This window comes from Aythya ferina (assembly GCF_964211825.1).
Source record: "Aythya ferina genome assembly, chromosome: 9".
In the NCBI taxonomy this organism is placed as follows: domain Eukaryota; kingdom Metazoa; phylum Chordata; class Aves; order Anseriformes; family Anatidae; genus Aythya; species Aythya ferina.
In genome coordinates, this window is record NC_140305.1 from 28,148,104 (window position 1) to 28,174,701 (window position 26,598).

Sequence of the window (26,598 nt, forward strand, 5' to 3'; positions counted from 1 at the left end):
AGGAGGAGGGAGGCTGGGCTGGGCTGGGCTGGGCTGGGCCGCGCCGCTCGCTGCAGCGCTCGGCTCCGCTCGCCGAGGAGGAGGGAGAGGAGAGGGAGCGCCGCGCCTCGCCTCGCCTCAGCCGCCCGGCCCGCGCCGCGCCGCTCGCTGCCCGCCGCCGCCCCGCTCGCTCCCGCCTCCGCCCGGCGCCGAAGATGGCCGGCTGGCAGAGCTACGTGGACAACCTGATGTGCGATGGCTGCTGCCAGGAGGCCGCCATTGTGGGGTACTGCGACGCCAAGTACGTCTGGGCAGCCACGGCCGGCGGCATCTTCCAGAGCATCACGGTGAGGGCGGCGGCGGCGCCGGGCGATGGGGCGCCCGCGGGCGGGCCCGGGGACGGGGGCACCTTGCGGGGGGCGGGGGGGGGGGGATCGGCGGCCGCCCCGGGGTGTGTGTGGGGGGGGGGAGGCGGGGGGGCGGCGGCAGGCCCGCGCCGCAGAGCCGCTGAGGCGGGCCGGGGGGGGCCGCGGCGCGGCGCCGCCTTTTTGTCTCCGTCCGCCCGCGGCCGCGGGGGTGGAAGGCCGGGGGTGGAAGGCCGGGCCTGGGCGCGGGGGCGGGGGCCGGTGCCGGCGCGCGGGGGCCGCGGGAGGCGGCGGCGCGGCGGGAGAGGCCGCGCGCGGCGGGGCTTGCGTAGGGCTGGCTGCGCCTGGGCCCGGCGCTGCGGCGAGGCTTACGTGCGCGGCGTAGGCGGCGTTCGTGAATGCCCACCTCGCCGCTGGCTCCATGTTTTCCATCGCCAAGATGGCGCACTGCCATTGATTCCTCCCTCCCTCCCCTCCCCCAGCCCTGCCCGTCCTCCCCCCGCTGCCGCCCGGGCCCGGGCCCGGCTCCCGCTGCCCGTGCGGAGGCGCCGCGCGGGGCGGGCCCTGCGGCACCGCGGCCCCCTCCCCTCCCCTCCCCTCCCCTCGCCTGCCGCTCCGCGCCGGGCCCGGTGTCGGTGTCGGGGCCGGGGCCGAGCGCGGCGCGGGGCGGCTGGGCCGGGCCTGCCGTGACTCTGCACTTTGCGGCGGCCGCCGCCTCGTGTCGCGGCCGGGGCCCGGCCCCCGCGGCGCCCCCCTCCCGGGCCGTGCCGCGGCTGCCCCCGCTGCGGGGCCGTGCCCCGCCCGGCAGGGGCCGCGGCAGCCGCTCGGCGAGGGCAGGCGCCGGAGGCCGGCACCCGGCCCGGCCGCGAGGGGCGGAGGGCCGGCCGGCTCGCCTGCGCCGTGCTCGGTGTCGGACCCGGCTCCTGCGGGCACCGAAAGGCGTTTGGCACTTCGTAAGTTCAGCCGGCCGGTGCTTCCGCTAACGACGCCTTGGTACCCAGCACCATGGCCGTGAAGGGTTTCGGGACAGCAGTTCCACCGCTTCCAGGGGCAGCAAAGCAGCGCAATGCATACTCCTGATAACAAAGCAGTGTGTGCTGGAGTACTTCCTGGTGGGAACGAGGGGAAGCTTTCTGTCTACTCCTCTCGGCCAGGGACAGGACGCTTTTGAAATAGAGATTGGGCGATAAGATAAAGCAGCGCTAACTCTGGACTTTTTTCTTTGACAGCCAGTAGAAATAGATATGATTGTAGGAAAAGACCGAGAGGGTTTCTTCACCAACGGTCTGACCCTTGGTGCAAAGAAGTGCTCTGTGATCAGAGATAGCCTGTATGTTGATGGTGACTGCACAATGGACATCAGGACAAAGAGTCAAGGTGGTGAGCCGACATACAACGTTGCTGTAGGCAGAGCTGGCCGAGGTAAGCGGGAATTAATTCACTCGTAGATCATTCAGTTAACAGTATGGGCATAGGCTCTGGTTACTAAGTCCAAAATGTTGTATTTAATGGTTAACTAATCAGGGTGGGTGGCGGTGGTCTGGCTGATTAACTAGATTTTTGCCTATGATTAAACACTTGTCCTGGTTCCCCCATGTGTGATCACGGTTGGGTGCTAGGCTGTGAAACGGTTGACGAGATCTCAGGCAAGAAGGACCTGGTTATTGCAAGATAGTTGGCAAATTTACTCCAGCAACTGAAGTTTACAGTAGAATACCATAGGGATACATTAACGATTTATAGTGAAATAAGCTTTTACATTGAAAATGTCTCAACTGAAAGTTTATTCTGCACAGAAGTGAATTTCTTGTATGAGCTACTTCCACTTGCCTTTTAACAAGTTCTACACTAACTCTTCTTGCACTTACTATTGAGCTCTCTGAAGTCTGTCTTTGGGGAAAAAATGCCTGTCCAATTTGGTATCAGGGAGAAACTTGCTTTATGCTAGTTTGTCTACTCCTTGTGCTCCTCACTTATATTCCAGCAAAACATGCTACTGAGAAGGCATTATGCTCGAATGTTTAAAAAAAAAAAAAAGCCTCAAAATACTGGCTACAAGCAGTATGCATTGTGTTCAGAATACCTAGCTTATCTGGCTGTAGAATAAATTCATGATTACTGGACTTCTGCGTATAAAGTTTTTTAAAAAAAAGGCAAAATTTGTCTGTAAGTTAAAGCCAGGTGGCAAGTGTTTGCAGCACTTAAATAAAACAAGCAGAGTTCTGACTCTGCTGCAAATTATGAAATGCTAGTGAGAACTGTCTGTCTTAAGCCTTTTCTGAGCAAATTGCTATGGAGATGTACAATCACCTGTAGGTAGGCTGACTGCAGTATTTCCAATTACACTGTGCCTAACTTGGGAAACAATTGGGCTTCTGAGAGAACAGTCCTTAGCGTGTCTGTGTACCTGCTAGTGACATCTGCTGGCAACTTGCAGATGGTGTGTACTGCTGAAGAGCCTTACCATGTTCTTGTTGGCAAGACAGCTGGGACACTTCATCACCAGAGTTTTGAGATTAGTTGGAGTCAGCATTAAAATCTTTGTCTTATGCAAAACGTGAAGCGTGCTTTATAGTCGTATTATTGCATGATAAGTCTTAGTCCAGGTCTGACCCTATGGATTTTTTTGCTAGCAATAAGAGTTATTCTGGTTCTTAGACTGACTGGCAGTGTCCACTGCAGACATGACTATTACCTTTTGTGCTCCTCAGCATCACAGTTCTTCTACGTGTACACCTACTTTTGTCCCTGACACCGCTTTTTCTCCCCCTTGTTTTTTAACATGTAGCCAGGGTTTCCTGGCTGGGCGATAGCAGATGGTAGATAGGCACTACAGTTCTTTTTTGAGGAAGTTGGTGGCATTTCTTATTTTTTTTTTTTTTTTTTAAGCAATGAATTCATGGCTTACCTGAAGAATAACCTGTGCCTTCTCCCAGCCCTGTCTACATCTGTATTTTTTACAAGATTTCTGTAAAACTAGCTTAATACCAAAGTACTAGATCTTGAATTTGAGTGTGTTTATTGCGCTGCCTAAAACTTGCATTATTTCCTTGTCTAACACACACTTTTAAAAACTTTTTTCTTTTCTCTTTCAGTCTTGGTCTTTGTAATGGGCAAAGAAGGGGTCCATGGAGGCGGATTGAATAAGAAGGCATACTCAATGGCAAAATACTTGAGAGACTCTGGGTTCTAGTTGCTAGGCAGACTGTTAAGTACTAGGGGAAGATTGCTATTAAACTTTCCTGGCGGTGAGCTTTAAACCTTACATTCTGGAAACTTTATTAGCAATGCAGGGTGATGGGGTATGAACCTGTGTCTCCTTTGTATCCCTTTGTTGGTGGGGAAAGGTGTTATTTTTTTTTCTTTAATTCTGTTCATTTCTGTTTTGTTTCCTTGTGTACTCCAGCATTGGTTATAGTCATGGGAAAGGAAGGTGTCCATGGAGGGACACTCAACAAGAAAGCATATGAACTGGCTTTATACCTGAGGAGGTCTGACGTCTAAGCAGCCTCTCCCCATCCAGCTAGCAACTGTCTTCATCACCATCCAGTTGTGTTCAGTGCTACCAGACTGTAGATGGTAGTTTGCGTTTTTTATTTACCCATTTTCTAATGTCATAATTCCAGTTACCCTTTGTTCATTTGTATGTTAACCACTGTGTGTAACCAAGTCCCGTATTTGGCACCATTACTGCACCACAAAGATGATATGCATGATACCTTGAAAAACTATTGGGAGGGGAATATGCCAAGTGTAGGCTTTGCTTTGTCTTAGCAATTAGTGTATATTGACAACTAAAACAACTTAAATACTAAACAAGGTGCCGATTGTACAATCTAATTTGATTGATGCCTCTTCAGCACTTTGAGCAATTACACAGCTCACTAGTCTTCCTTTCATAGAGCATGGTTGGGAGGAAAAAGTGCATGCATATCTTTATTTCTGTCCCTTTCCCCTCTTGTGTTTTTGTTGTGTTTTTTTTTTGTTGTTGTTGTTTTTTTTTAATCCACGTATGTTTGCTTACACCTATTTTTATAGTGCCTGGTTTGTTTAACCAATTTGCCACTCAAAAGCTATTAATGTTAAATTAGTTTTGTTGTTGCACTTCACTGTAGGTTTAAGTCTCACTTTTTCTTCATGATGTATGAAGCTTGTACTGCTTAATAAGTGCAATCGCAAAACTATCAAAGGGTACAGATGCACTTCCTCCCATGACCTTACAACCACCATCCCAAATGAATCCCCAGGGACATTCCATCTTTGCAATAGCTCAGGCACTTTTTTTTTTTTTTGCCAGCTCCTGTTCTGTAGTTAAATTGTAAAAGGCTGCCATTATGGACATTAGATATCCCAACATAACCATCTGGAGTGTGTCTGGTTTCAGTTTTTCATAGGACCAATTTTAATTTGCAGCTTGGGTTGTTCTTTGTTTTTTTTTTTTTTTTTTTTTTTTTTTAATTAAACTACAATATCATTGTGGAAAACTGCCACCTTCAGCTATTCTGGGAGTGCTGACTGACTCCAGTCTTTCTGCCAGATTAGTTACTGGTTAAAGAGTTCTGCTGCTCTGAAGCCATTATTCAGATGAAGGTTGGTAGTTTGAAAGCTAACCTGTCAAAATGATGCCATTTCAAACCTAAATTCTTCATTCGGCCTGTCACACCCTTGCTGCAGAAATCATGGAGTGAACTGCCTTGTGCACTAGTCATTTGAAATGTCTGTAACCAAACTCTCAGTTCAGGCACGGTACTAACTTGTATGTCCATTTAAAGAGAACTGCAGAACTCTGTATACAAAAGAATAAATGGGAGATGGTATTGGTTGGAATAACTGACTTGGCTGTCTTGTGATGAATTTTTTAATATGTATTCTGTGCCATACTATTGTTTAAAAAAAATGAACTGTTGCTATTGTGAGATGGATTTTAACTGACTACAAGGGTTTCTTTTGAATGGCACTACTTTAGGGACATTCTAGTATTTGCTTCTATTGTTGGGCCTTGTGGATAATGTACAGATTTAAACAAATTCTTGTTGCTGATTTGTCCATTTCTTTCCCTGCACTTTGTTACATCTGGGATACAGTCTAACTCATCTGATTTAATATGCATTTCAAAAAATGCCATAACTATTAAAAACACCTTGTTTACAGACAGATGAAATAAATTTATTCCAACCAAACAAAACAAGACTGTTTGTAATTTTTCCCTCTCCAGCTATCCTCTGAAGCCTTTCCTCATTGCATGGCTGACTACTCTAATACTTGATCAAAGTGCAGTTGTAAGGTTTGTGAAATAGTAATAGTATGATAATACCACTCTAGTTAAAGGACAAAATTCTAAGCCTCTATAAAAGGCCTTTAATGTAGATATATCTAAATTACGAGATTCCTTTTGGCTACCTCTGCGTTTACCAGACTAAAGAGGGATTTATTCCCAGCTGTTCTACAGCATTTCCCATCCTATGAAAACGTAAAAAAAAAAAAAAAAAAAAAAAATATTAAAAAAAAGGAAAAACAAAAGCAAGAGGAAACCTCTGCCACACAATCTATTCAGTAGGATTAGAGCTTGCTCCCCTCTGGTAGGGAAGAGGCTTAAGGTCTGCCAGCTAAACAGTATCTGTGAGGCTTCTGGTGTGTCTGCTACCAAAGTACTCTGAAAGCATGAGTCAGGTGAAAGCAGTGTGCCTTTTAAGATCTGATAGTAAACAATGGGAATTTGAGGGAGGGGGAGAAGAAAGAAAAGCCCAGACCTTAGAGGTTAATCTTCAGCTAAGGTGATGCTTTTCCTAGTCCCGACAGTGCCAGTTACTTGCTGCTTGGATGTTACCATCAAGATGCCATTGCTCTCCCCTATCTCTCCCTTCATCTTAATCTTCAGTGTAACCGTTGCACCTACTTTTGCTCCTAGCGCCCCCTCTAACTGAAGCCTTCACATACACAATATTTATCTCCTCTGGCTGCTTGAGTGGCTTAGGGTCTGAGCTGTACCTTCCACCTTTAATGTCTGTTATAGTGCTACAATTGAAACAGACTAGAACAAGCCCACAGCCCAGAACAAGTTCACTTTTGGTAGTTTCCAATACAGAGGATGCAAACCTCTCACTTTTCCAGTGAAATTGTTATATCAGAATGTGTTTTGCTCTGTATCTAAATTTTGCCTAAACCAAACTTAAAATTGCACTTACATTCTTATTACAGGATTTTTATTTTTGATTGAAATTTTTCAATAATGAGGCCATCACATCAGGAATTACCTGTAATGGCACCTCAGAGGCAGGAGTAACATAAGCACATACCAAGTACTTACCCTCCCGTTCCTTATTCAACCTAATGTTTCTTTATGCTCAATCCCCTGTTCTGAGCACATGTCCAGAGGAGGCATCTACATTGTCACCTAGCTATAGCTACTACTTCTTGTGAGAAATCGTTGCTAAAACTACTTTCCCAAATGCTGTTCGATTTCCACAGCAAAATGGTGCCTGCACACATTATTTTAACAGAATCTACCTGAAGTATATTTCTTGAATAGCCTGAATGCTCATCAAATTTGACTCCATCACGTTTAACCCCTCTACTAATTTCCAGATTATATACAACTTAAAAACAACTTAAATTCTCCAGTGCTAAGAACTTAATTTCTGACATAGGTTCATTCCACATTCAAAGTTGTTTTTTTTTCCTCCTTGCAGAAAGGTACTAAAAGAGATACAATAAAATACTTTATCTTAGACTTTATCAGTTTAATTCTATTGACACAACAAAGTCACATGCACAGCGATGTACTTACTGCCCTTCTCTTGGTGATTAGCAGCATTAACTGGCAGGCTAGACCCTGAACAGTGTAATGTTCCGCAATATAGTCCTGCTCCAGCCAGTTCTGAGGTAACAGTTTATTAGGTCATACCACTACTCACAATTCACCACTCAGGAAAATTAATGCAGAGAAGAGGCAGAATTGCTTTAAAGTTGGGGTGGGTGTGTGGGTGTTTTTAAGGGTAGTTCTAAAGTTGTTCACTCTTCCCAAACTCAGGAAGGAAGATAATTCACTACTGACCAAACTGCTTCACTATTTTAAGATTCACTTCTCCCTCCTCTATCCCTAGTTCTTTATGCCCCTGTATGGCACACACTGGGAGATAAGGGAGAGCTGGATTTATGTGCAGACTACCAGGACTTTACAAGCTTGTAATGCTAACTTCCAGGCCATTCTAATTAGTCCCTTACTTTCTCTGAAATAACACTTCTGAAGTTAAATGCCAGCGTGTTCACTTTCTCCATCCTAATCATTCACTGGCAGGTTTCAATTATACCAGCCACTAGGACAGCCTTTTAGATGGTCATTATATTGATTTCTCACTAAATTCATTTTTTTTTTTTTTTATAATGAATGCTACTTAGAATTCTGTTAGATGTTTCTTGCCTCTACTGAATTTTAACTATTTACAGAAGGAATTGCATTTTGTTTTAATATTCTGTTCTATTATTTTACACCTAGCTGTCCCATTACTACTGTTCATTCAAACATTGCCCTGGAGCTCTTCCAGTATTATGTACTGGTTTGTTTTGCTCATTAAATCCTTTCTCTGTTCCTTGGTGACCTGTTAAGAAAAACACTTGTCAGACTTGTCACTTTTTCCTGTACTCTTCCCACCTCTGAAAATATGAGCACTTATCTTTCCTTTCAAGGGTGAGTTTTAATTCCTGTCTTTGGCATCTTTTCAGAGTAGTTTATTCTCCTTATGTAATGAAAGGCTTGGTTCAAACTTATAAGAAGCTATTTATACTGCTCATACAAATAATTACATTTTGTGATAACAGTCAATGATACTATGCTATTTTATGTAGACATACACCTCAGAGGACTCATGAAGCATTTTAAATTCAGACACTAGTTATACATGTAGCTATCTACTAGATTTTTTTTTTCAGCTAGGTAACCAAGCATGAACCTCTTTCAAGTACCAGTGTGCTATTTGGAACATAGCTAGAGACCGAAGTTGGATTGATGGGCTTATAATAAAGGGAGGAAAAAAATTATATTAAAAAAAAAAAAAAGCAACTGGTAGTCAGCTGTTTGTGGCAAGGTGAGGAAACTATGCTCCTTCACATGGTAAACTAGGAGGTCATAGTCCAAAGAAAAATCCATATTTATCTCTTCCTGTAGGTTTGTGAAGACACTGCCTTTTGGGACAGAAGATTTATCCAGCAAGTTTTAATGAAACATACAAGTTATACTCAGAAATGCAGCGATTCCTTTAATGAAGTGCTGTTCTTTTCATTCACATCCCCACTGGCAATGGCAACAGATGAGTAAACTATCTGTGGTGCAAGGCAGGAGGAGGGGCGTGGGGGAGAAACGCCATCTCAGTGTTTACTACCAAGGCCTGCTGAAATGAAATTTACATTAATAGCATTAGGAAATTGGATGGTTTTTTGAAACATACAGTAGGTTTGGGATGGAAACAGTATCACTTGCTGCCTGCATTTCTCTATAGGATGGAGCATGGCAAACTAAAGTCTCCTTTCACTTTTTGTCATTGCAGCAAATACTACACTCAGTGTTAAATGTAGCATATGTTAAGAAGTTGACTTCTGTTCATGGTTCTGCATCTCTTCAAGTTTTGGGGTGCCTGAAATGCAATTATGAATAAACACATGCACTCATTACATATTAACAGTGGGAAACCTATTTTAAGAAACATCTTACAGCTTAGGTTTTCATATTTGGTCTTAACTAGACATATGCCATTTGAGGTGGAATTTTACACAGCAAAATCTAATACATTATGTTTACCCCATGGATTGGCAGTGGTTTGTATATTAATCATTATTCTTCATTATCCTTTTACCATGCCTCATTCTGAAAATGAAACCCTCTTTGCTGTTCACCAGTTCAAGAGAATTGATTTCCACTACCAGGTGTAAGGAAGGAGGGTATGTAGCTGCACTGCACATTAAGTCAGAAATAACAAATGGAAACACCTCACCTGTAATCTCCTCAGCCCAGGATTTGGCACTTTCTGACTCTCAGAACATAAACACTTAGTCTTCAGCTGTAAAGGTGTTGGCACAGCAGACAGGAAAAATGAATAGTACTCTGGCCTTATTTCCCCCATATAGATTACATGTATAGACCTGGACTGTTTCAAGCTTCTCATCAAACTAAATGAACAAAAATTGTTTACGATGTAGCTTAGTTCCACTGCATAGTGTTGATCAGTATAAGATTTGTACTGTGATACACAGTACAACAAAGGTTAATGTTACTAAGGGATGTTCACAATTCCATGTTCTGGATCTTTAAAAATACTTTAACCTTACATGGTAATAAATGTGTAAGTACACAATGAATGTAAGGCGTAAGTTAAATAAAATCCTTTTGATACGTAAAGTGGAAAACATTTATTAACATTCTGTCAAGCTTTCCTTATTCAAGGCCATATAAAAAAAATCTCTGCATTTTGATTATACATGTGCTGTTACTTTCTACATAGTTACAGAGGTATTATATATAATTTACTTTTTTCATGATACACTGGTAAGTACTGAGTTCTGTTTAATAGTTATAAGCACTTGTTTTCAAATCAGGTATTTGAAAGGAACAATTTTTTTTTCTATATACATAATTTAGCAGATTAATGTAGCACAAAATGCTCTTTAGTAAGAGGTGTATGACTTGAGGATCAATAGAATACTTACCTAAAATTCTATGTGGAACAAAACCTTCCCTGTTTTAGTCACCCTCTCCCCAACTCCCACATCATCACTGAAAACCAGACTACATCATAGTAGCAAACAAAGCTAAATTAACATGTTACAGATGAATCTTACCTTGTGAACCACTTAAAACTAAACATATATATATTCTAAGTTTCCATATCCTAGGAACTGCTCAACAGGACTGCTTAAACTCAACTAGAGTGGCAAACTCCAAAGGATTATTTGGAATCAGTGCTTTGAGATAAAAGTGGAATTTCTTCTGCTTCGTTTTGATACATCAACATATAGAATATTGATCTGTTCTACCTTTTTTTTTTTCAGTAGTGGTGACAGCTTTTAGGCAAACTCTATACAAACATGCAAATACAGTTTTTGTTGGGCTTAAGGGTTAACACATACCATACACATAATAAATATTGCTATTGGTATGACTCAGCTGTAGCTACAAAAAGGATGAAAGTTATTTCCAGCTAAATCCCATTTCAACAGACACTGACATTTAAAGTAGTCTGTGTAATATTTCTAGTTATATAAACTATTAACATTATTCATTAGCATTGTGAAGTCCAGTTAAACTGTTAAAGAACACATGTGACTGAATACCTGAATCAAAAATAAATCTATTTGTAATGATTAAACCATAGTACTACTACATGAACCGCTATTGAAGAAACCAGATGGATTACAAATTAAAATGTATTACCTACATAAATGTTTGTGAAGTATGACCTTAAGAACTCTTTTGTTCATACACTATTAATCAATAGTAGTCTCAAACAATATTTGTCACTCTATAATCCCTTTCATCATTGGGCTGTAGTTGAACCACTATACTTTCTTCATTTATTCCATTTTCTGCATCACTGCTATCAATATTGTCATTGTCATCTTCCTCATATTCTGAGGACTCTGTCATGTTCTGATGGGAGTGAGATTCTGACAAAGCCCCGAAGGACTGAGTACTAACTGAGGCTAATGGTCTAAGCAAGGGGGTATTTTCAGATACTTCATTTTCTTCTTGACTACTGTCTGTTTCAGAGTCAGAGTCTCCCTGAGAAGGGACCACTTTCTGCTTACAAACAGGACATGTTTTTTTTGTTTTTGTCAGCCAGGGGTCCACACACTTGCAGTGATACGCTGTTAGAAAACAAAATACAAGTACGTTATTATCTAAGGAAAAAGGACAATTAAACCTGCTAAATTGTTTCTGTTTTAATTAACGTAAATATCTTAGAATTTAACTCATATTGAGAATTTTACTTAAAAGTTTGTTGGCATGTAGACTGTATATCCTTATGTATAAAACACCTAATAGATTAGGATCTAGGACCTAATTATTGACCGTTAACACTATGACAAATACTGCAGTAAATACACATTTCGTCTATTGAATCAATCTGAGAGCAGCCCTGCAATGGGCCATGTTCGATAAAATCATCAACATTGGCTTTCAAGTGCAGTCAAGGCAATAATTTGTATAGCTTCAGGCTACAGGACAGACTATACCCACTCATCCACATTGTCTATGTCACTAGTAATCGACTAAATTAAGTTTTATGGATTAATTGTCTTGGAGAAAGTAAAAGCTTAGTTTTATGTAAAAGGGAACTCTGAAACGTACTTCCCTATTAAAAACAGACATTTAGGGGACAGTGTCAAGCCCAGATTTTTATTTTATTTTTTCCATATGCATATCCAAAGAAAAATGCAGAGTGGTAATGCTAGCCTTTTTTCCTTTTAAAAAGAAAAAAAAAAAGTTTACTCTTTTCCCAATTTGTGTATGTGCTCAGGGATATTAGCAAATGAAAAAATTTATAGATTTGTCAATAAACATATTCAACTACAATTTCTAGGCATGGTGTTTTTGATAGCTATTTTAATGCAAATACCAGACCTAAAATACAGCTGCTTACCATGAGAACATGGAAGGATTCTGAGCTTGTCTCCATCCTCATATTCATCCAGACAAATGGCACATACATCGTATTCATCTCCTACAGCACATAATTGAGAATATGTTTAACATTAAAAAATTTGCAACAGACAAACACATGCATATAGGTTCTCTGTTAGTTTCATGGGATGAAGAAACTATTGGTCCTCCCTGACCTTGCAATGGACTATACTATCTTTGAAGCTATACTGTTGACTTTGCTATATTTCTTTACTTATTAGGACTATATTCACTTTCCATTCAGGTTAATAAAAATATTTTCAACTGTGTGAAGCACAATTATTGTAATATTCTCTCATTCTTATTAATAAAGACACAGTGGTAAAGCATCCACTTTCAGGCCAGTTAAAAAAAAATAAAAATGTTTTCTCAGGAAGGATTATGCTGAACTTCTCAAATACAGAGGCCATGAAACTATCTGACACTGCCTTGGCTAACTGCAACATTTTCCTGATTCTTGCCATGGACTTGTACTCAAGGCCTACCCCATCCCAGCATCTGGGTCCCATCTTTCAATTGCACACCAGATCTGAACAGGTCCTCTGCGCAACTGCTTCATCTGCATCCACCGGATTCCATCAGGTGCAGTCCACCTGCTCCACTTCCCCAACAAGTTACTAGAGAAATTAACTAATGTGCTGATTCTTGCTCTCATCCTGGCTTGGGGCAGAAAGACAAGCCTACTCAGTAGCGAAGACCAGAACTGCCAGCCCTCCCCAGTGCTCTGAGACTCATAGGGTTTCTCTGTGCATCTTGGAGTCTCTACTACTAAATTAGTTAACACTATGTTAACTAAATTAGTTAATTAGTTTCCAAGTTATTTTCACCTCCATGACTATGTGCCTCTCAAAGAATGTAAGGTTTTACATAATAAGATGTAAAGTACAACATAAAATGAAGCATCTTGCTTAGATAAAGCAAGTGGAACATCTTCAGTCAGCAAAATTCTCTTTTACTTGACACAAACACAGTGTTTTCAGAAACAGAATTATCCATCTGGATACAAAAAAAAAAAAAAAAAAAAACACCACCAGAAAAAACTCTGCCAAGACTCTAGCAGACCTTAGGACTTGTTTTGTCTATTAAACCTACACTGCACTATGCAGTTAGGCAGATGGGTCAGTAATGAACAGTAATTAGATCAGTTATAATCCCACTTCCAGGAAAAAAAAATAAGCTTAGGAATAACTGGTAAACTGCAGAACCACACATACTCTGGAGCAGATTTTTAAAAGACATTCACATACCACTACTACCCATTATTTCTCAATCGTATGCATCAACCTCCATATAGATGTATATACATAAAAATTCAATATCCATCATACTGAAAAATGTCTTTGCTTAAAATTATATGTACTCCTACAGCCTATTATTTGTCACACATGGGGCTTCCCCCCTGCGCCTATACATGTATACAACTTTGGGCAGCTGACTGCCTGTAATTAAGTTCATTTCATATTTAAGCACTTAACCAAACAGCTCCACTAAGTCTCATAGACATAGCAACTCCAACATTCTGGATACTTTATCAAACATTTAGGATCCTAACCTTTGACATGGAATGTAGGAAAACTAACTTAATGAGTTTTTAATTTTTTAATAGTATGTCTGCATATCTCTTTCTTTTCCAGCAGTCTATCTTCTTACAATACCTTCTATTCTGCCTGTGTGAATGGTTACACTACCATTTCATTGCTGGTAAGATCTAAAATCTTTTCATCCTTGGCCTAAATTTCATTTTAGTATAAAGTTAAAGTAGTTTGGAAATAATATATTTCTGAAAATAAGTTGTATTCTACAATACATACCAACTCACAACATTTCTAACCTATATTATTTCTAAACTAATATTCATCAGAGTATTCAGGTTTCCTAATGATGGAATTATTGGAATATTATACGGGTTTCTTTTTTTTTTTTTTTTTTTTTCCTAGGCTCACTTTTGTTGTAAGAACATCACAAGGTGTATCAACTCCCATTAACTTTTATATGGCCAAAATGTAGTCCTTTTGGTAGGGAAGAACCACAACTGCCACAAAACACCCTCAGTGTAAAAAATAGATTTTGGACACAGCATGCATTGCATTCTGTGGGATTACTCAAAGGTGAGAGGCTTGTTGACTAGAACTGCACAGAAGCTATTGCACAGATGACACATACTTATGAGGTTAAAAAAAGGAAAAAAAGCTACTTCTATGCAAAGACAGTCAATGAGTCAATGCCAATTTTGTTACTGGACTCTACATAGTACAGAAATGTAAAGTGTCTTATCTAAAGCCTACTGAAATCAGTAAAAAAGAAAGTATTGCTAGTAATGTCATAGGCCTAGTGCAGAAGCTTTGAAATAAAACACGCTTATCGTTCTGCTTTGCGTAAGCTACTAAATGCAATGAATAGCTGGATAGTCAAAGACAGGTTTGCTTTAGGATGACTGACTGAGCTCCTAACAATTCATTTTGTGTAAGATTCAGCAAGGGGAAAGAGGTAGAAGAATACGGAAAACAACAAATAAGGTGTCTTCGTGCACTCGCTCACTCATGTAATGTCGAGATAGTAATTACAGATGTACACATGCATATGATTAACTGAAAAATGCATTAACTGGCTTTCTCAAAGCCATGCATTGGTGTTGTCCCCCCGAACATTCTCCCACTTTGTATTTTTATTTCAATTAGATTTCACATGGAATCACTAAAAGAAAGCAAAAATAATATTAACTGTATTGGCTCAAGATAATTATTTTTTTCAAGTTAATTTTGTATCCATAGCAATTTGGTCAACCCTGCAAAGGACATAGTGTTTTGTTTGTTTCCTTGAAATAAGGTTGACTAACACTGCACAAAAACTGTATTCACTCAAACTGAACATCTGTTTTACACAGAGAGCAATATTATTAATAATGTAGGTTGTCCTTATCAAGGGCAAAGACTGGTAAGTGGTTCTATCCTTGAATCCAAGCATGTCCCCTAACACGGTATTCATACCTCAACAAATCCCTGAGGACTTGTAGTAATCAATCATTTCAATTTAGTAGTCCTTCCAGCAATAGTTCTTGTAACAGTTTTTATGAATGAACAATTGGATGATAAGATGGTAACATTTAAAAATCAAAATGGAGAAGAAAGATTGTTTCTACTCTTAAGAAGCAGACTGCAATAGAGGTGGTCTCGGTGCAGTTTTTTTTTTTTATTTCATTCAATAAATTAACTTGCTACAGCTTTATTTCTGATCTCGTCATTAGATATTGCATACAACAAATTATTAAAAAGAATCACAACAACAAATATTTTGGCGTTCAATTTCAGTCACTCTCGCCTTCATAGAAGCCCTGTGATTCAATGATGGGAACACTCCTCTAGATAAGCAGGTAAATTATACCCACAAGATATCTTTGCTTTTATAATCTCTGCCACATCAGGCAACATACATGCCATTAGTATTTATCTAAGTCCAGACAAATTATAGGTATGATACACTACAGTGACTGACTGTTGTCATCACTGTTAATGACAGAGCTGCAAAGAAATTTTGGGGAATTTCTGTAATGAGTTTTTGACATTTAAGCAATGTTTTCATTTTTTACCCACACTATGCATATGATGTCCACTCTGCTTCTGTGACAAAATGTTAGAACTCCACTTTGAGTGAGAGCAGGGTCAAAACACTTTTTTGTGTGTGCTTTCTATTCAAACTCTATTATTTCAAGCATACTCAAAATTATTTCCAAAACCCCTCCATTTAGAGATATTTGGTATTATAACAGTGCGTTCTAATTAGACAAAGAACAATACACTTGCCTTTCTTAAATTTATGTACAGGAAGTTTCTTAAGCTGATCCTTCCTAAGCCGATTCCTTCTTGCTCTGTGTCTGTCTTGCACAAATTTTGTGATCTGGAAACAGATGTTAGACAACGTGAACAGTAACTTAAAACAATAGAAGAACTGTAAAAGTTTCTGTTTATGAGCCTTCATTGTAAGTTAGTTAAAAGGGAACTGTGGCTCAAGCTGAACCACTGCTTCCCTTTTCTCGAGGATGGACTCAAGGATGAAGCCAAACAAGCCTAAATAACATTCTTGATTACCACAGCACTTGAAACTGAAATGACATGCAATCTTTTTAGGAAAGGGAAGAAAAAAATAAGATAATGTTCTCAATACATAAAAACAATAGCCGTTGCTGTGATTCCCTTCTGAGGTCCACATACAGATGGCACATTTCAGGGCAAAACACAATCCATTAAGCTTGACAGGTTTTACTTACGGCAGTTTTAGATTATTACAGCTCTTTTTGAAGATTATTTGAAAAGAGTAATTATAGAAAAGAATTTTTCCTTCAAAAATAATTATTATAAGAACTGTTTTCATAGTATCACAAGTAGTCTGGGAAGCAGGGTTTACTTCAAGCCATGTCACTTGCTGTCTTCAGCCATACTAGAGATTCTGTTTTACATTTTCTTTATAGCCCTTAAGCCTATTTCCACTCAGTTTCTAGTCCTAACACAATGATTTTATTTTTTCAAATACAGCAAAGTGGCCTTAACCTATGCATACACACTGACCAGTCTTTTGAAAATTAGAGAGGCACTACACACTTGACTACACTGTGGATAAGGTAAACATTGAGTGAATATTAACATCATAAACAGCATTAATCTCTCTCACTTTACGAATCCCTGAAAGTATTGTTGCGCTTTCACAAAAGATTTAAAAAAAGACAGTTAAGTATAAAGGTACTCTTGGGAGGGAGAAGGGGAGAATAAATAACTTATTTATCCTTCTGCATCATACCTGTCCTTCATTTTTAAGCGTATTTGGAACTAATCTGTTCACTCAGGTTCTTTTTACCTCACCTACATGATGAATTACACATATAGACTGCAGTCTTTCCGGTATAATTCACTTACTAACAATGAGATAGTTTTGCATTGATTTCTTGGTTAAAAACAAAACTTCCTGAAAAGAAATGGGGCAGAAACCACAAGTGAACACGGTCAAGATCCTACCTGAAATCTCCCTGAGATCAAGTTCACTGTCTGCATTAAGTAAATGAATTGAGTAAGATTATTTTTGAGATTCCATAACAGGTTTCAACCAAAGTGTTTTTCACATGGGAACACCTAAGGGGTGCTTTTATTAAGTCTACTTTGAAAAGTATTTCAATATTTCAATACACTTGCATATTGTTCGACCTTTCAGCATACAGGATATTATTTCACATTGCATGTAGGGTCAGTATACATTTGTAAATAATACAGTACACTCTTGAAAACACTTTCAATTATCTCTTCCCCTTTTTTTCTCATGGTTTATTATAAGTTTGAAATATCAAAATCCATCTACACAGCTTATGTAATCTATTTTCAAAAACATCCAAATATCTGTCCCAAATACAAAGTGTTAGGTCAGAGGTTGGACTAGGTGATCTTGGAGGTCTCTTCCAACCTAGACAATTCTGTGATTCTGTACAGGCAGCCCTGACTTGCAGACATACAAGATAATATTCTCCTGTTTCCTGTCTGTTTTTTGTTTATAATGTGGTTCTAAGACACGGAAAGGACCGTTCATTTTCAGCACTGACTACCCGTTGATACTAACAGGAGAGAAATTCAGGTCTCTTAGAGTCTTTTGTTTTTAACTGGAAAATATTTCACAAATTCTGTATTCAGGAAAATAGATTTTTAATCACACTTTAAAGACATTCCCCTCCCCCTCTTTTTTATTTAATTTCCTCACAGTGGACAAGCAAGAAAATTAGAAACAGGTTTAAGAGCCTCTGATTTTCCTCACCAAATATTTATTTCCTTCTCTCATAGCCAATTCTGTCTAGCACTGGTTTCTTTCCTTTAGATTGCACATACAGAAATTCTAAATATATATATATAGAGAAGAACTATCAGTAAAGTACAACTTTCAAAATCACATTAAATGAAAAATTGTTTTAATTCAGAGTAATAGCATGCAGATGAAAAAAAGCTCTTAAAAGGCAAATTTAAAATAATCTTTATTTATGGTTCACTTACTTCTTATTTGCCCTAAAGACAAACACTATAGAAATTTATTTATCTCACTCCTGTAACACTTTTACTGCCACTTCTGATGCAGATAACTGCTATTTTCACAGTAAGGGAAAAGCATTTGCAATTCTAAAGAGAGGTGACCTTTCAGATGGATCAGCCTTGTGTTTGTTACGTAGCTTTTGTTCCTTGGTAATATGATTGGTGCAAAGCAGTGTAAAATTTAGTCCATTTTCTGATGGGAAGATGACAGTTCTGGAGTGCATTAGGTTATTTTTTTTTTGCAACTGATTTATCATCACCTGAAAACAAAAGCAGCTGAACTGGTTTAAAAAAAAAAAAAAAAAAGAAATAAAATATGAAGAAATACCTTGAGAGTAAAACACATCTCTCTTATTCCTGAGTTTCCACAATGGTGCACATGAGAAAAGTCAAGCTGCCACTCCTCATGACTACAGTTCTCATATGTCCCCCCTCCTTCACTTTTTTCTTTAAATATAATCTAAATCTCTCTTGAAACAAGAAGTCCCATAAGTATTCTTACTGACTCTCTTCATTTTGTAATTAGTATTGTTTTGGAAAATGATGGATCAGTGTTTCACAGTATTTTGATGGGATGCTTTGATACTCTTCTTCATTCCATTCCTTTGATAACCAGTACCTTGATTGAATTTATAACTCAGGTGCACTGTAAGCAGACAGCTAGTGCAGCTCAAGTCAGAATTCTAATGGTATCAAAACAACAGATGTTCACAGAACATTATCCCTGGTGTCTGCCCTTCCTTTGTAACTACCATCTCTCCAACCCTCAATCTGTTGACCTTCAGAGTACAAAGACAGGGCTATCCTTTCTCCTAACTAACTGGGACAATGAGGAATGATCAAGGTTATCACCAGAAGGTCAGACAAAATATTGGTAGATTTTACATTTTCTCTAGTAGATAATGTCTCTATGCTGGTTCCACAAAGCTGCTGTAATTCTGCTTGTGCCTAATGTGCCCAGAATTTTTAATTAAATACATAACTGACAGCAAAAACAACACTAGCACAGAGAGAAACATTTCAAGAAGTTTTACGCAGCAGTTGACACATTACTTCATTTTTATCGAAAGGTAAATTCATAATTAAGTCAGATCAGCAGAAATTCCAAGAAGTGGGGTGCAAAGTATTCTGAAATAATACACAGCTGTGTTCTTTTACCTTTTATAGGAAACGTCCCCAACTCTACACATAATATATACGCTGTAAGATATGTGCAGCATACTATAATAAGTTGTGAGCTTGCTGTCTGACTACTATACCTATGATAAAAAAACAGCACGAGACTTGCATTGTAGAACAGTGGGATCAACATCAAGAAATGCAAGGTTGGTGGAGTGGGACACATTCTCAACGTACAAGACCACAGGTTGCTCTTTATAGAATGAAAAGGGAAGAACTTGTGCAGTGGTAGAGTACCAGGAAGGACAGTTCTCTGGAAGTAGTTCTATGCTGGATAGAACATCCTAGAGACTCCTGACATCCCTTTGCCACAAGTTTGCGTCTTTATTTATTGTACTGAGAAAAATAAAGGATTACAGGTAAGCACAGTATTGGTATATACAGTACACAAAGCCTTTGTTGTTCCTTTATTGAAACCCTTTATTTAACTTCAGTAGGTGAGCATTCTATGATGATTTATTTGTGAGAAAATATATTATTAAAATAAGAAACTTACCATAAATATGACAATGAGAATAAGGCAGATCCCTACTATTATTAGAAAAGGGATTAAGTAGTATTCCAAAGGAAGACTGAACTCTGGGATCAACACAACATGGCCACTGTAGAAAGAAAGAGAGAACAGTTTCTAAAACAGGTTAGAATTTAATGAACAGTGAATTAAAGAATAAATGCAATGAAAGACAAAAGTTCATCACAAAACACACTAAAGGAATGTCCACCTGTGTACAACAATGAATTCAGCTTACATTTACATAGCTTATTTTATCATTTTGAGTTTATACTTTCTTAGAACACTTTTTTGAGTTAGAACTACTTACTGAATTCAATCATAGATAAAACTAAAGCAACCAGCAAAATAACCTCATAGCTTTGTTGACAGCAGAATGAGAAAATATAACCCAATTATCAACAGATACTGTGATCATTCTTATTAAATAGAATCATCAGAGAACGATAAAATGGTTTGAGTTGGAAGGGACCTTAAAGATCATCTAATTCCAATCCCCCTGCCACAGGCAGGGACATCTTCCACTAGACCAGGTTGCCCAAGCCCTATCCAACCTGGCCTTACACACTGAAAGGGATGCAGCACCCACAACTTCTCTGGACAACATGTTCCAGTTGCCTCACCACCCTCATAGCAATACTAAATGTTCAAAAGAAACTCTTTACGTTTTGGATTACACTGCAGGTTTAGTCTCAACTCATGAGGCATTGTAAAACAGAAACCCTTTTCCTCTGGAGAGTCAGTAAATTATAGTACAGCACCAAAAATCTTCGCAGAGAATTTGATGTTCAGATAGCTGGCAACCAGATATCTGAATACTAGCATTTATTGATACATAAGGAAGTAAACTCCCATTATTATTCTGTTGGCACAAACAGTCAAACACCTGAGAATGTACAATGGCTACAAATGTTAGCAATTCTATTACTACTACTCATATGGAGTCACAATAGTTTCTTATAAAGCAGTTTCACCAGCAAAGTATCTACTTATAATACAGCCTAGTTGTTACAATTAAGTTACTGGAAGGACATCAGAGACCTGAAAAAGCAAGATCATTAGACTAATACGAAATATATCTTTTCCATTCTATTCAACGTATATTATTTTTTAATAAAAACATCGTGACAACCTGTGAAAGTTTTAAACCCGAAAGCAGAAAAGAGCAGTGCAAACAGTCGTGCAGCCTTATGGACTAGTCTCAAATGCAACCTGCAAATTCACCTTGCACAGAAAATTACCAATTAAGGATGATTTAGAAAAGCTTCAGTAACTTTATACTATGAAAACCTATGTACTCAGAAAGACGCCCAACTTCTATTCACTTTCTACATTTCTGAGCAAGGAATGCAGTGGAGAGCTCCAGGGAAATCAATAATCCCTTTTTCTGTGTCTCTTCCAGAGCAGAAATGCACTTTAAGTCAGAGAAAAGTTAAACACTGAAAATGTTTAAACTGACAGCCATTTAACCTCAAGCTATCAACCAATGAATTTCTCCATTTCAGTGCTTATATAGATACATTAGAATGCTACAGAAAGAATAGATTAAGATATACAATTCTGTCTTATAAATAGTTTAATGACTGCATTGTGTCCAACATGCTTTCAAGATATTTATTTAATAAAAAGATAAGCTCTTAACTTGCTCAAACTAACTTGCTTAGGAAACTAACATATTGTATTCTTACAATTGATTGAGCCCTTAGGTCTGTAATACGTATACTCACAAAAACCTCTGTAATTTTTAGAGCATTGGCTAAACTAATATAATTAATGTTATATGAAAATAAAAGGAGAAACATATGATAAATATTAAGGTAACCCTCTTGCAGGAAAGAAGGTTTTCTGCCCATTGCTCTCAGATAATTAATTTTCTTCTAAGAATGCCAAAAATGAACATGGTACAGTGCCTAGATGAAAAGGTGTTGAATCTTTCAGATTTGACAGATAACTCCATAATTCAAGGTTTTAACATATTTTGCCCCAGTTGCAAAATCCTGAGTTACTCTTCAAATATAGGTAGATGCTGAAGGCTTCTGCACTTCACTCAGAAAATGATGTATGCAGAAATAGTTCAAACTGTGGCTCAATTCACATACATTTATCTACAATTTCACCTATTTAAAGATCAAAATTTTGTATTAAAGTTTGCTTTCATGCATTTTAAATGGCTACACAATACAAAATAACTGTTTCACTTTGTACGAGATAGAAAAGCAACTGTGTACTCCTTCACCAGACTGCATTACTCAGAGATAACCAGATTTTGTCACAACAGAAAAAATAAAGAGAAACAGCAGAAACAGAACATGAAAATTATATGGCTCATAATCATCAACGATAACCTTTATAATGTATGGTTCTCCTATCAGATATTACATTTTAAAATGTCACCATCTGTTCAGGTTCACAGAGCTGCTGTAGAATTATCACCATTAGCCTCTGAAGGACTATGAGCATACTCTAGCACAATTAACACCAAGATTTGTTCAAGTCATTCTTATGACACTGCATGAAGTCGAGTTGGAGGCCACTAACTAGCTCCATACTCCAGGGGTCAATAATGAGTCCAGTTGAGCATAACATCTTCATTTATCATCTGGATGATGGGGCAAAGTGTACTCTCAGCCAGTCTGCAGAAACTGGAAGTACTAACAGATCTGCCAGATAGATGGTTGTGCTGCCATCCAGAGACACCTGCATAGGCTGGATAGGGGCCATCTCTATGTAGCCTCATGACGACCTCTCTACTTGGAGATATCCACAAGCCATCTTGGACATGGCCCTGGACAACCTGCTCTAGGTGGCCCTGCCCGAGCAAGGAGGTTGGACTAGATGACCTCCAAAGGTCCCTCCCAACCTCAACGAGACTGTGATTCTGTAAACAGCGAAGAGAGAATGAAGAAGGATCAGGGAGTAAAAAAAAACCGTGGTAGTAGTCTGGAAATTACAGGATATTTACTTCACCTTAGAAAAACTACCTTTTTAAGACCTAAAGAAATTTCACACAATCAAAAATAGTTGAGATTTTAAGGGACCTCCAGAGATCATCTGGTCCAGCCCCACCATTAAAGTAGGGTCAGGTATAGCAGATTGCCTAGGACTGTGTCCAGTTGGGTTTTGAGCATTTCAAAGGACCGAGACTCTACCACTTCTCTTTGGCGATCTGTTCCTGCACTCAGACATCCTCACAGTAAAACTAGTGTTTTTAATATTAAATTGGCATTTCTCATACTTCAACATGAGCATATTCACAAATTGATCCTGAAAGGCTAGTAGCTGATACTCTAGAAACTAAAACTTAATTAAATCTGATCTTTTAAAGATCCTTCTAAAATTTTTGAAATACTAGTGACCAGTAAACAATATCAATACATCTTTCTTACAACTTAGGCAGCCAGAAAAAATGCATAACAGCATAAACTTATTACAATTGCAAAATTATATAAATAACAAAAATAAATAGTATTTCTTTTAATTATCCCTTGTTCTCCCACAATACTAAATAAATACCAATGCTGTTTCTCTCATGGACAATGCTTTCAGATAAAACCAAGGGATAAAAGAACCTCCAATACAAAATCTCTAGCTATACGTACTTCCAATCTAAAAAGGAAATTGGATACCATATACTGTTCAGCAACCCTGTGGCAGGCCTGTAGCTTTTTCAGTGCAGCTAGAAACCTGAAGGTTTCTTTAGTCCATGTAATCCACAAACAAAAGTTCTGTTCATGTTACTTTTTAACAGGATTCAGGGTTCCCTCAAAAGAGGCCAGGGTCCCTGCAAGGTTCATCTAACTTGGCTGTTCATTTCCCTCAACCCCTGAGCAGTACAGAATGGCTGAGTAATTTCACTGTGATTCTCCATTTTTCCCAGACCCACTCAAATCCAAGTAGCTTCTAAGGTATTTGCACATCCTGAGTTAGTTTAAATTGAAATTTTCTACTAGTTTACAAGACTGAAGCGCAGCAAGCAGAAAACTGGAAATGTAAGAGAGAGAACTTGAAACGTAGTATTTAGCTTTACATGGCATTTCTTCAAAAAAAATATCCAAAACACAGTATTCTTTGATAATGTAATAATAGGGTCAAATATATCAAAAAGCTCGTCAAAGTAGTATTCAGGAAGAAAGGGGTCAATAAGCAGCACTCAGTACATATTCTTCAAAAAAAAATTAAAAACAAAAATTGGACTGATTTCATCTTTGGGGTATGAAATCAAATACCACTGCAATTATTGTCACAAATGACAATAGACAGTTCCAAGAACTTTTATTTCACAGTCGCAGTTTATCCTCCCTACTAAAATGTTTAGAAACAAGTGGGTGCTTAAGGTACACGTTAACAGAACAGAAGGTAAAACTATAGATTCAGTGAAATCAGCAGCAAATCAACGCATTTACTTCTACAGGCACAAGGTTTCACCTAGAATATCCACAGCCTCTGTTATCACAACTCATTGCCTCCTTTTGATATTTATTTCAAATAAGCTATTAATCCAAAGAATAACATGACTGCATGTGGGGGGGTAACTTACCCCTTTTCATAAGTAAATTCTTCCTTAAGAGAATTTGCTGATGCCTCTCCAATGAAGACAGAAGGAATGTCAATCTTCTTTAAAATTTCAACTGTATAAAAAAAAAAAAAAAAAAAAAAAAAAAGGATGAAAAACAGTATTACACAGGCACTGTAAGGGCACTCAATGTAAGATTTGAACAACGTGACACTATCACAACATAAAGATATATTTTAATTTAGTTACAGACTGATGCACATGCATGCTACTACTTTGTGTCATATAGTAAAGTGGTACTATTTTTCCTACTGAGTATCTATGAGCTTTATTGCAGGTATAGAAATCAAAATTCATAACGGAATATTACCTTACAAAGGGAGCATACTATTACAAAGGGAACATAGAATACATACTCTGACAAAAAGAGGTATCATTACAGTAAGTTTAACCAGAACATCAATCCTTACTTAGAGACTTGATAAAATCACATAGCTTCACTGATTTCCAGAATTTCTGTGAACTTACGATCTGGTACAGTAAATTTTAATCAATCTTTCTTCCCTTCTTTTCACCCTAAAAATGAATGAACACCCTGGAAAGGTCAAAAAGCAGAAAGAAAAGAACAAACAAATCCCCTATCTTTACCTCAGTCTCAAGAAACTGTAGGGAACTGTTCTCTCCCCTTCCCAGTTACTAATGTGGGCAAAAATAAACTCAAAAGATGCAACTGAAATGAAAAACCATTGAAAGAAAAATACCACATTCTAGATTTTTTTTTCCTTGGCTTCAATTTGTGTTGATTTTGCACCTCTCACTTATGCTTCACATTTCAGGGTCAAAGGCATCCTAAGTTCGTATCGAAGTATTCTGGTTCCCCAATGCAAAAGCACACATGGCTTAATGTCACTTCACACTACCCCAATTTGTATTTATTGTGAACTTGCTCTACGTTTGATTTCATAGTGAACCCTGAAAATAAGTTTTATGTGGGTTGGGAACTCATTAGAACTACTTCCACACAGCTTACTGGGCTACTCATCTTCCACTTATTTTGATGAAAGTTAATGTTCTAGTTCACTCTATGGTGTTTCTACTTTGATTTTTTTTTTTGTTCTCATTCATGTTCTTGCTCCATATTCAGAAACCTGAAGACACTAGACATAATAAAGAAACTCCACAGAGAAAGTCATAAGAGTGTTATAGACAAAAAACATACCATAAAGCAAAATCATTATTTTGACTAGATTGCAAGATGCTTTGAACATAACCACTCGAAGAAGGATAAAGTCAGAACAGCTAGCATCAGAATAAATCAGACAATGGCACATTGATCTTTGAATTCTTTCTACAAATGAAAAACTGAAAAAATACATACATGCGATAGGCATTACAGAATGGCCAAGGTTGGAAGAGACCTTGGAAGATCATCTAGTCCAACCCTCCTGCCAAGCAGGATTACCTACAGCACATTGCACAGTATGGCATCCAGGCAAGTTTTGAGTATCTCCACAGAAGCAGATTTCATTTCCAAAGGAGTATTCATAAGAAATAAAAGAATCCATTTGTTCAAAGGAACAGAAAAATGCACTCTGCAGTTCAATAGCAAAATGGAACCACGAACCATTAAGTAGTCATATTTTGAAGTTTCATTTACTTCCAAAAGAGTATTTTTCCCCTGTATTTCTACTTAACAGTCAAAACAAATAATTAACAATACATTTGCTATCTTCCACATCAATCATACAAATCTATCTCATAAATTCAAATTAAAGGTAAACCAAAGACACGGAGAACATACAAACTCAACACTACGTTTAATACACAAGTATACGTTTATGTTCTTATATGAAGAACTCCCATTTTAAAGCATTAAATGCAGAAGGATTTGGGGTTTGGGGCAGTTTTTTTGTTTGCTGTACGTGTGCTTTTGTGGTTTTGTTTGCTTGTTTGTTTTCTTTAGGTTAAGTGGTTTTTGTTGGCTTTTGCTGTTGTTACTGTTGTTTTAGTCATAGTCCACCATAATACTTTATACAGATTTTAATACTGTTTGCTCTGGTGGGAGAAATGATTTTCAAACAGGAGAGAAGAAGTGATACCTGTACTTACTGTCGTTGGATCCCATGCTTATGAGGTCATCAGAATCAACATTGTGAACTATAGCTGCCTTGTATCCAGCTCTCTGTGCATTTAAAACCTGTAAGCCATACAGAGTACTTATTAGAAAGAATACTGCTTCAAAATGCTGCCTCAGTAACCGCTCTGTCCTTTGTAAGAAAAGTGGACTTTCAGGATGTTATGAACATTAGCACAGTTAC

The 26,598-nt window shown here is 38.6% G+C and overlaps 2 protein-coding genes across 10 annotated transcripts in view; one reads left to right on the top strand and one right to left on the bottom strand.

Annotated features, from left to right (window-relative positions):
- Positions 1-25: 25 nt before the first annotated feature.
- Positions 26-5,532, top strand: PFN2 (profilin 2). 4 transcript variants are annotated; one of them, XM_084529445.1, is made up of 3 exons: positions 26-326; positions 1,574-1,766; positions 3,440-5,532. In XM_084529445.1, exons 1-3 carry the CDS (start codon positions 195-197, stop codon positions 3,535-3,537), a joined length of 423 nt encoding a protein of 140 aa, XP_084385571.1. In that variant the 5' UTR covers positions 26-194; the 3' UTR covers positions 3,538-5,532. The 4 variants fall into 4 exon arrangements, with proteins under 4 accessions (XP_084385571.1, XP_084385572.1, XP_084385570.1 ...); XM_084529446.1 differs by having other exon boundaries at positions 3,751-5,532; XM_084529444.1 differs by lacking the exon at positions 26-326 and adding an exon at positions 654-1,297 and having other exon boundaries at positions 3,751-5,532.
- Positions 5,533-9,727: 4,195 nt separating this feature from the next.
- RNF13 (ring finger protein 13) overlaps positions 9,728-26,598 on the bottom strand; it is a 28,443-nt gene continuing 11,572 nt past the window's right edge. For all 6 annotated transcript variants that reach the window (XM_084529436.1, XM_084529435.1, XM_084529437.1 and 3 more), the window contains exons 5-10: positions 26,390-26,477; positions 24,305-24,395; positions 19,753-19,858; positions 15,819-15,912; positions 11,978-12,058; positions 9,728-11,201 (exon numbers count right to left, since the gene is read on the bottom strand). In XM_084529436.1, the coding sequence (XP_084385562.1) occupies positions 10,837-11,201; positions 11,978-12,058; positions 15,819-15,912; positions 19,753-19,858; positions 24,305-24,395; positions 26,390-26,477 (825 nt within the window). In that variant the 3' untranslated portion in view covers positions 9,728-10,836. The remainder of the gene's footprint in view (positions 11,202-11,977; positions 12,059-15,818; positions 15,913-19,752; positions 19,859-24,304; positions 24,396-26,389; positions 26,478-26,598) is intronic.